The sequence below is a fragment of the Medicago truncatula genome, chromosome 8 (genome assembly GCF_003473485.1).
Source record: "Medicago truncatula cultivar Jemalong A17 chromosome 8, MtrunA17r5.0-ANR, whole genome shotgun sequence".
In the NCBI taxonomy this organism is placed as follows: Eukaryota; Viridiplantae; Streptophyta; class Magnoliopsida; order Fabales; family Fabaceae; genus Medicago; species Medicago truncatula.
Window position 1 is genome coordinate 47423848 of NC_053049.1, and position 10932 is coordinate 47434779.

The 10932-nt window shown below is 32.2% G+C and overlaps 1 protein-coding gene across 4 annotated transcripts; it reads right to left on the reverse strand.

Annotated features, from left to right (window-relative positions):
- Positions 1-6826: 6826 nt before the first annotated feature.
- On the reverse strand, positions 6827-10932 carry LOC11416730 (uncharacterized). Of its 4 annotated transcripts, none has more exons than XM_003630694.4 (10): positions 10804-10932; positions 10575-10715; positions 10408-10504; positions 10049-10307; positions 9696-9800; positions 9376-9504; positions 9096-9145; positions 8910-9007; positions 8268-8552; positions 6827-7491 (listed from the first exon to the last, which is right to left on the reverse strand). In XM_003630694.4, the coding sequence occupies exons 3-10, from the start codon at positions 10475-10477 to the stop codon at positions 6976-6978; spliced, it is 1512 nt and encodes a 503-aa protein (XP_003630742.2). In that variant the 5' UTR covers positions 10478-10504; positions 10575-10715; positions 10804-10932; the 3' UTR covers positions 6827-6975. The 4 variants fall into 4 exon arrangements, 3 of the variants coding, with proteins under 3 accessions (XP_003630742.2, XP_039685174.1, XP_024627720.1); XM_039829240.1 differs by lacking the exon at positions 10804-10932 and having other exon boundaries at positions 10049-10115; positions 10221-10307; positions 10575-10773; XR_003007570.2 differs by lacking the exon at positions 10804-10932 and adding an exon at positions 7771-8113 and having other exon boundaries at positions 7349-7491; positions 10575-10775.

The following is a 10932-nucleotide window of genomic DNA, read 5'->3' on the forward strand; positions in this document are numbered from 1 at the left end:
ACCCCCACACGAATGGCTACCACATTATGCATATTACTAGTACATGCACATCTACTATGATCTATCAAATATTTATTTCAACTCCCCAAAATAGAAAAATAAAACAAACATATTTTGTTTTATACTTTAAAAAGTATGCACATCTACTTTTATTTATTTAGATGTGATTAGATCTAACTTAAAAGAGTAGTGATATTTAAACACTCATTTCATATAATTTTTTATGACAATTTCTTTTTCCTCTCTTTTCATTGGTTAAAAAGAGAAAAAATCAGAGAGAGAATAAGAGGAAAATGTGAGTATATGAGAGAGAAAATTATTAAAAAGTTGTCATAAAGTGGATGTACAAATATCATTTCTCAACTTAAAACCATTTTAACAATGCCAATGCACGATGTTAAATTATTTTTTATAATTTATTGTTGTCTAAAGGGGAAAGAGAATGATAAACCTAGTGTTGGAAACTTAGAAGGTGGGTGTGGCAAAGAGAAGGAAGGTAACAAGGGACAGTGCGCCCTAAATAGCTTGACCAGAGACAAAACCAGATATATATGGTTACTACTCCCAACACAGGCTGGCTTAAGTGGGATGAATGAATTGAGGCTTCTTGGACGGACGCCAATTATATTTATTTTCCATGTTGACATGACATGAGCATTCAACATGAGACTCTAGCTAGCTAATAATGCCTCAACAGAACATACCTTTTCCCCCTGGACACATTCAGGAATATCTCATATCCTATATCATCCCAATTATTTTTTTTGGATCATTTTGATGCTTCCAATTATATTTGTTTATTTCTTATGAATAACATATAAATATGATCTTCTTTTTAAAACACTTTAGATATATTAAAACTCGAATTAGAACTTGCAATATTCATATCTTTGTATTCAGTTCTTGTAATTTTCACAGCTAGATTCTTCAACATTAAAAAACTATAAAACTAGGGAGATCACATTATTCAATTGATGATGTTAGAATACGACTACTCTTGTCCCATGTTCTCTCTGTTTATTTTCATTCACAATCAACATTACTAAATTGACCTCTTTACCTTATGTTTCTTTCCGGTTTCTATTTTTATCACATGAGATTGATTGAGATGCATATAATAATACTTTATTGCTTCTTTATGTCCTCGGTCGTATTGGTGGTAAATAAAGAGTTCTATTATTTATAGAACCAAAATTAGACGACTAATACAACATTATATAACATTGTGAGGAGCATGTAAATGGAAATCAATTATTAGGAAAATGTTAACCAGTGTCATAAAAACACTATTAAAAATTTAAAATAGAAATTTTATCTTAAAATTTTTGTATTCAAGAGATTGAAATATCAAAAAGTAATTTTTTTTCCTATGTGAAAGTTATTCATTGTTTTAATTTTTAAATCATTAATAAGTATCAATATGAAATTTGTTAGCAATTTTGTAACAAATAAGTTGTCGATTGTACAAATAAAATATATAGGGTTGAATTAGTGGTTGGAGGTGAAGAGTTAAGAAGTAGAGTGATAAAAGTAGAGTCTCATCAATGTTTGTTTCAATTATGATTTGAACTCATGTTCTTTAAAACGTTTCGTTTTGAATGAATTAGTGTTCTTAACTTAACTACTTATTTCTCTTATTTTTTATGTGTCTTGCTAACCAGTGTCCTAATGATATTGGTTAAAAAAATCCTTTAATAAAAAATTTGTTTTGGAAATATAAGTTTTCACTTTTATCTTATCAATAATTACACCACTTTTTTACTAATTTTAACATTTTAATCAATACTCCAATGATACTCATTAGCATTCATTTTTTTTTTTAAGAAGCTAAATTAGTTCATCTAAATTGACACCGGAGAGAATTGAACCTGAGATCTTGAGGAGAAGTCTCAGATCCCAAGCCAATACCACTAAGACAACCCAAATGGGTTCCCTTTTTTTATTACTACATTATCATTACTCATTTCCAACACCTGTCGATTATGCATTATACTCCCTCCGGTCCTTATTATAAGAAACAATTGACTTTTTTGGTTCATAGAATAATTAATGTATCTTGTTATAAATATAGACTAGATACATCACTTACATAATGAACCTAAAAAGTCAAATGTTTCTTATAATAAGGACCAGATGGAGTATATTCTTAACTACAATTAAATACTACCTCCGTCCCTAAATATAGGAGCCTTTTGCCAAAATTACGGAGATTAAGATAGTTGGTTGTAATATTAAATTTGTATATAATTACTATTGTTTTTACAATTTTATCCTTAAGAGAGAGTTAATTTATGTTTTCAACATAATATTTATTGTTGATTGAAGAAAAATATGCAAAATAAATAAGAGTATGTTAGTAAAGAAATAATGAATGTACTTGGAAATATCAAAGAGATCTTATAAAAAGGGACATATTTTTTTTTCAAAAGAGTCTTATAATTAGGGACAGAGGTAATATATCGCATAATTAAATTAGCCTCCTTTGTCATCTTGTATAGTCAAGCTGAAAGAAGTATATTTAAGGCTAAAGGGTACTATGACTATATTCACATTCTCACACTCACACATATCTGACAGCAAGGAGGGATAAGGAACTAGTTTCACTTTTCAGTGAGCTCTTGGAAGAAGGGTTTGGCGTTTTTCTTTGTTGTATTGTGTGTATTGAAATGTTCATAATTTACACTCAGTCACTGGGGTTGGGTTTGATTACCAATTTTTCTTGGGAAAACGAAAGTACGACAGAACATGAACAACAAAATCTACAATTTGTTGTTTTCATCGTTTATTACTAGATATCTGATCTGAATTCGGGATAAATATAGAATCTGAGCTATAAAAGAATATTGGTCCCAGCATTATTAGGAAAATCAACAATTCAACTAAGTGTCTCTTGGAGATAAATCCAAACCTGGATATTTGGCATCTACTTAGTGCTGTATACATTAATTAATATTAATATTAATATTAGTATATGATTCTTGAATGACCAAAAGGTATTTTATAGACTGTAGTTACCTATCACAAACGTACACTAGTATTTTCAACAACAAAAAACGTACATACACATACACTAGTATAAGCAAACAGAAATTTCTAGCATTGAACTAATTAAAGTTGTGGAAAAGTGTGGAAAACTTTTGATTGAGAGGTTGGTGACATCATTAATGAACAAAATAATGATCCCTTTTACTTCTGGGAATCTTTTACTAAGAAACGATGAGTACGTGCGATGTAAAATGATAAATAAATAGAAATTCCAAGCTGTTTTGATCTGTCATGGGTCGTGAGTTTCCTAGCATCTAAAGTTCAGTCAAAGTTGTTTCAAAATAAATAAAAATCAGTCAAAGTTCATTTCATATTGTACTACGAGAAGATTTTCTATTGTCACAAGATTTGAACATATACACTTAAAATAGAACCCCATACCTCCATTTATGTATCTGATTTTATAATGATTTTGTCATTTCGTCTATCTACAACAAAAAAAAAGTTCCAGCGTTGAACCATGTTCATGTTAGACATCTCCAAATAAATATCATCTAAAAATTGATGGAAATTTTCCTATATATCATGGAATTAAATGATTAATAGAAATGGAGGTGCTTTTTCTCATTTTTTTTATGCAAAGTATTTGATTGCAAAAACATCACATCAAGAATCTTGGTTCAACAAATATTCTAGTAGTATAAAACGAAAGAAAATATTAACAGGTGTCTTTAATATATTTTTTAAACACTTTAAATGATAATTTTTTTACAATTTTTTGTGTATTTAATACATTAATAAGTGAAGTATCTTACTTTTCTAAAAATTAATTTATTAATTTAAAATCTATAAAGAATTCTCTAAAAACACTTATTAAAAATACCCAAAATTATTTAAAAAAAAACAATGCCCTAAAATAAATTGTGCATAAATAAGATTGACTCATGCTTGAACCCCTAGACCTTTTTCTCATACTTCTTGTCTCGATTCTAAACACTTGAACTACGTTTTGAAGACGACACAAATGCCACTCTGCCGTTAATTTCTAGTGAATTTTTTTTTATATGTTTCTTATAATTGGATGAAAGAATTTCAATTTTCGTTTGTTAAAGCATTCACAATAGAGATATCTGATTTTTAATACTTAAATTGATCTTAAGTGTATATATCATTTATTTATATTTTTTTTAATGGTTGTACTTAATAAGTACTCGATCCATTCAATCCAGCATCTCATATAAGTTTTTTAAATGAGATATACTAATCAACTATCAGTAACTTTTTTTAATAACCAGTATTATCAATACTTTATACCATTTCATTTTAATTTTTTAATATAAATAGAGTATGGGTACCGCTTAAGATTGATGGTTTAAGTGAAACTCCGAGTTTTATAAAACTGAAAAAGTTTTCTTCCCAATATGGATGCCTAATAGGTACTTGATTTTAAATGTTAAAACCCTCAATTAAGAGATGGTCTTGTAAAGAATATTAGAGATATGCTATATCCGATCCTATTTATAAGAGAAAGTTAACTTTTTAGATACATTGAATAATGTATGTATCTAGTCAAGAACCTAAACCAAATACATAAATTATTTAATGTATATAAAAAGTTATTTGTTTTTGTAAATAGGACCGGAGAGAGTATAATATAAGCAAAAATGGATCAACATAAGTTGATGTATGTACAAATTTTGAACCACATATATTAACTTTGACCAATTTTTACTTTCATTTGGTACAAAGGCAGATTTCGGTTACTAATTTACCACTAAAGAACACTTAAACGATGATGTTGTGTCTCTAAATTTCAATTAGTCAAGTGTTTGAAGTTTAATCCTTGTGAATACATCAATATTAAAACTCGTGAGGGAAGAATTTTGATATCATGTGATCATCTTCCACTCGAATACAACAACGTTAAAAAACTTAATTGAAAGGAGCCATTATAAATTGAAAGTGATTGCATTTACTTCCACGTATTTCGAAAAATATTTTCTGAAAGTTACAAATCAAAACAATTTATTGTTCTGTTCTGGTTTCGTCAAAAAAAAAAGTTCGCGGTTCTGGTGTTATGCGCTTGGTGACAAATATCATTTACTGTATGTCTCTGATCTCATCAAGTACTGCTGCATGTTCGTGTCTCATACATGTACCTGGCGGTTCCGTAACTTCGTATATATCCTTACAGCATTGTTATGTATCTTTTTTGTTGAGCTGTCTAAATTATAATTTCATGCTCTAATGGAGAAACCAAAGATGTTATATTATATGCTTCAGCTTTCTATTTGAGGCTGATACCAATGTACTTTAGACAATACTCCCTCCGGTCGTAAATGTAAACAACTTTTCACATTTTAGATTCATTCAATGAATGATGTATGTGGTCCATATTATAGACCACATACATCATTTATTGAATGAATTTAAAAAGTGAAAAGTTGCTTACATTTGAGATCGGAGGGAGTAATATATATTGTGCCTTTCAGACTTGAAGTTGATGGTCTATGAACTGGTAGAGGTTGTGATGACGGAGGTTTGTGTCGTGAATCCTTCTCTACTAGATGAGGGGTGGTGTAACCGTACATGCAGACATGCTCTGACGTTCAAGTCAATGAACAAGCAATATGTAGAGTTTTTGGTCGTTAGGCCTTCATTTGGACATCGGTGTTTTAGGGACACCGGAGGTGCAACATTGGATCTAGGCTGGATGGTTCAGATTGATAATATGGGTCACAATCCATTGGAACTTAAGGTGTGTATATGATATGGTCCTCCAAATGCAAGCTTCAATAGTGTGGAAACGGAACATTGACAACTTCATTTGGATCAACACATAAACTCTCCTTTTGCCTTGACTAAAGGTGTGACCGAATCAATACACTTTAAATTCTTACATTGCTTGAGAATCGAGGCCAACAATAGTTTATATAGAACACCACCCACGATCCTTGATCCAACGAGGCGCCTTTTATAAGAGACAAATATGATTTAAATCTAAAGCGGACAATACCTCAATCAAAATAAGATGTGTCGTACTTAAAGGTGAAACAGGACATATTCATATTCTCTAACATAGACGAAAGCAATATTTTGTAATACTACTATGTTAGTTGCACCTGTGTATATTTGTATTTGCACGCAGACAATACATCGGCATAGTGCGGCTAGAACAATAAATAATATTACATTTTGGGCCTAGAGCAGTGCTTCCTAGTCCTACCAAACTATTAATGGCCCAAACCACTAATGCATGCATTTGCTTGTGGTGGTCCTGCACTGCAGTGCTATTATGCCACCAAAACAGTATCCTTGGATCGATGATAATAACGCATATGAATTTTGGTTGAAACTCTAACTTTACTTACCTTCTAATCGAACGTTAAATTATCTAAGTCTTCTTTTCACATAAACCGGAGGGTTGATACCAATAATAATAATAATAATAATAATGAGTGACTCAATTTTATTTATGCTGTCATTTCACTTTTAGCTTCACAATTATATATGGCGATGATGATGCCATTTTTCTTGGTATGAGGATCTAATTCAGGGTATTGAAAAGTTGAGAATAAAAATTACATAATTCCAAGATTTAAGAGATTAAAATTGAAATTAAAACTTTTACTCCTTGTTCTTTTTACTAAATGCTAATTGTGGGTGCTTATATTTTAATGGGTTTTCAGTTGAGTCTTATTGTCCTTGGATAATTTTGGTGGATGGTCCAAATGAATAGCATTGATGTTATAAATTTACAATAAGGCCACGTTTAAATTTTAAAATATTTTCTTCTTTTATTTTTTAAAGTTGATGTTAATTTTTCTTGTTAACAAAGATATAATAGAATCCTGAAAATGTTTCAAAAGAGTACTAAACTGAATTGTGCATTATAGTAGCTAAACATGGAGCTGAAATGCTGAAAACAAAGCAACCAAAGAAAACTGAACAAACAACACAACTAAGTGATTTGAGGACCCAAAACTGGAGTTATAAGACTTGCTCCACTTCCCTTTCTGTCTTACCAAGCTCTACAAGTAAAGTAAATATAGCTTGACACATTTCGCGAGCATCGGGTTCGCTTGATTTCTTCTTCTTTGAATTTGAAGAGTAAACCATCCAGGCATGATCTAGCTTCATGTTAGGCCTTACAACAACTGATCCTGGAACTTCAGCATCGCGGCATGTCACTACCCCATCACTCTTTTCACCATATCGCAGCTGCAGGTGGAGAGCAAATGCAGCCATTGCAGCAGAGACAGGAACCATTACAGGAACTTGGCGTCCTGATTCGACAAATTGATCAGACACCTTTGATCCAAATTTTGGTAGAATGAGCCGGGGAAGTTCTGCATGAGCTATCTGTGTCATTGTTGCAAGAACACTAGGGGTAATGCTTGCTTCAGAACGGAAGGAGATCAGAGGAATATCCAAGGGGAGCTTGTGCTTCATGATAAAATCCTTCCGCTTCTCATATGTGAGATCCTCCAATGCCCTTATATCACCCTGAAGCATACAACTGACATACAATTAAAAGAAAAGGAGAGAAAGGATAAGTTTTTCTTATGGAATTTAAAATTAACAAAATTAGTTTTTGTTTTTGTAAATTAACAACAAAAGAGACCAAAATCAGATGCAGTTAGGACTTTGGATTCCTGGCATAAAATTGTGAGGAAATAGAATTAAAATGTAACATGTGATTCCTAGCAACCCGATTTCAAAACCATAACAGTCCATTTGAAAGAAAAACACCTTAATCAATCAACAATTAGCTCATAGTCATACCATATTCTTCTCCCATAAGGGGAGCAAAATAGCCAAGTAACTTCCTGCCCAAGTATCAAATTTCATCGTGTGTGTACTATACTGTAGTAATCGGCCAAGTTAGCGAAGGGCTGTGTACTCAGTCCTCCTTAATAGAGTCGGTCTGCTAATCAATCAAGTCCTCCTTTATAAGGAAAATGGTTTACCCTATTTCAGGTATCTCTCATTCACCATCCTTATCATATTATGCTAAGATCGACTTTAGCATTGGAGTGCCTTTTGCAGGTACTTTCCCGCTTGGACAGGCATCGTCACTGAAGAGGTCGTTCACCAGCGCCAGAGATTCACCATCCTCAGTCCTCCTCTGTGGTTGATTTATGTTTTCAAACAAGAACAATGCGTATGATCATCTAAAGTTCTAAGAGTTTTCTTTCTGATAACATTTTTAGATGCAAATAAAATGAGCAATTAGTACACTCTAGTCCAACCACAAACTTCAAGGCATGTGAAATGGTTACCTTAATTATTTTGCATATTATAAGTTCCAGGATCCTCCGGGTTTCTTTGTCGCCAATCTGGCCTTCACGGAGAATATCAGAAGCTATGGGGGTGCCACCGTATGGACTCTGTACCAGTGCCAAACCAGCAACTTTGCCCTTCAAGTCAGACCAATATAGAGACAAAGCAGCTGCAGCATCAATACCACCTTTACTATGTCCAAGTAGCATAACAGGCTTGCCAGAACCCCAGTAAATCTCCTCAATATACTGCTTGATTTCCATGGCATTGTGTTCTACTGATGCCTTAAAAGAGAAACATATATATTTGAAACTCAGACACTAGAAGGATGCAATTTTGTGGTGAATGATGTAAGTGAAAAAGAGACTTGAAAATCTGAGTGTAAAGAAAAATGTTCAAACTTCAAAAGGAAAAAGCGTAATAAGCTAAATGCATTTCAGAAAATATATATGTTGTTGGTTAAAACTGATCAAATAATTTCTATATCTTAACCCCTCCGGTTCTCAAGGGAAAGGATCCTCAGTAATCCCGAATTCTGTCAAGAGACAAGTAAAGTCTGACTACAATCGTTTCAGCCAAGGTTCAAACTCGGGTACTCCCCACACTGATTGACTAATTTAGATAAACTATTAATTGATTACCTCACTATGAACTTTTGCAATATGGCAAGCTAGACCCATCTTTGAAAAGAACCTCTTAGTGGCAACAAAATACAAGGGTCCATGATTGCTAAATAGACCTGCAACATTTGTAAGTTCTAATCTTAACAAAAAGGAAATATATGTTAATCTCAACTGCGAAGGTATATGATGTGGATTTTGTCATACCTGGAATCAGCAAATAAACAAATGAACTAGGTATTGAGTCCTTTCCATTCCTGTAAAACGAAACCCAAGAACCGTCTATGTAAACAGAGTTTCCCAAGAAAAGATGAACAAGAATTTTAATATTTGATGGTATAAAAATATGGGAATATAAAAAGAAAGAAATGTCATAATATAAAATTATGAATAAGTTATATTTGATGTTCAACAGGTAAATGAGAATGAAAAAATAAATCCTTAGTCCAGATTATATCAGATTAAACCTTATAATAAAATAGGGGACCTTATGTCTGATAGCAATTCTAAGAATCTTGAAGATCCATCATGTACTGGAGGCATTCCAGGAGCATGCTGCAACCACCCAATATCATCACTAGAACCGCGCAATGTTTTCAACACACGAGATGTAATTCTGAGAAATTCCATAATATTATAGCAGTATTCAGTAATCTGTAGACCATAATGAATGGACAAAGGAAAATAAAGTGAACACAGATATAAGTAATCTATTTTTTTAAAATAATATTTTCCATCAGCTCGCCTTCCCCAATTTTTCAGAAGAAAAAAAATGTTTGTTTCCACAACCCTAGTTGTTTTATTTACCTATGAACTTGAAGTTGAGCACATCTAATGCATGAGAAAGAATATCTGCAAGAGGCCATTCCCAAACTCCAAGCATATTGTAGACCAAGAAATGGGAGTGTCAAACTGCACAAATATGAGGATAATGCAATAACAATTATAAAAATGCAAAATGCTGATTTTCAAAATATTAACAGAAAATGAACAACTTCTTCTAATCTGACATTTAGTCTAATATATAGCTGAGCACAGACACCAAACACGACACTTAATAATTTGAGAAAGTTAAATATTTGAATGTAATCACACGTGTCGATGTTGGACACTAGACATGGCAGTAGTATGGTTAAGCATGAAGAACAAAAGCTCATTACCCTTTTAATAAAAGTGAAGGAACAGCAGCAGAGACATAACTTGCATTTACAGCAATAGATCTGGTATCTACAAGCAGTTCACTATTATTGTTAATGACTCTTCTTCCATAGATTTCATGGTTTTCACTTCCTACTTGAGAAGGTTGCAAAGACGTGCTTCTTGTGTAATAACGTTTTGAATTGTGTGCTGATGAATTGCCCAGTGGAGTGGCCCCAAAATTTTCTGTATACCTAACTGCATCTCTAAGTACCAAATCCTCTGTGCAGCATTGACATCATGGAAAATATTACTTCAAAGTAATAGAACATAACTAATAGCTATCTATATCTTGGTAGAGATCATGAAATCAAGAACACACCTATGAATTTTAAGAATCGGTCACTAATATAACTTGTGAGTCTCAAAAGATTTGTTAGTATGTCATCCATTAATGATCAAAATCAAATTATCATATCCTGAAAGTAGGAACCACGTAAGATTTAGAAACAATGTTATTATCATAAAATGATTAATGTACTGAGTTACCTTCCTTAATTATACTTGTGATAAATGGAAGAATCTCTATCTGAAGTTAACATAACATGGTTGATAAAAGAACACCAGCTATATATGATTTTGAACTCTCTAAAGCTAGATAGATGTGGTAGGTACCACTAACAAGCAACCCTGCAAATACAGACTGAGTCACTGACTAATAAATTTTGTACAAAATCAGATTTATTAGTACATCAGAAGTTGTTTTTGAGGGATATACCTACTGGCTTGTTGTATCAATCTCTCTAACTCAGCGGTTGGACCACTCCTACTTTTCTTTTTTTAGTATGTATGTGTATATAATAAAATATAAACTTTATACTAGATAATATATATACTTCTACATTTT

Bases quoted from the DNA above. Each gene is read 5' to 3' on its own strand.
- LOC11416730 (XM_003630694.4), bottom strand. From the start codon at position 10,477: ATGGATGACATACTAACAAATCTTTTGAGACTCACAAGTTATATTAGT. The intron at 9,801-10,048 runs GTAATGAGCTTT...ATATTTGTGCAG, and splicing joins CCTTCACTTTTATTAAAAGG to TTTGACACTCCCATTTCTTG. The intron at 9,505-9,695 runs GTAAATAAAACA...GGAATTTCTCAG, and splicing joins GCTCAACTTCAAGTTCATAG to AATTACATCTCGTGTGTTGA.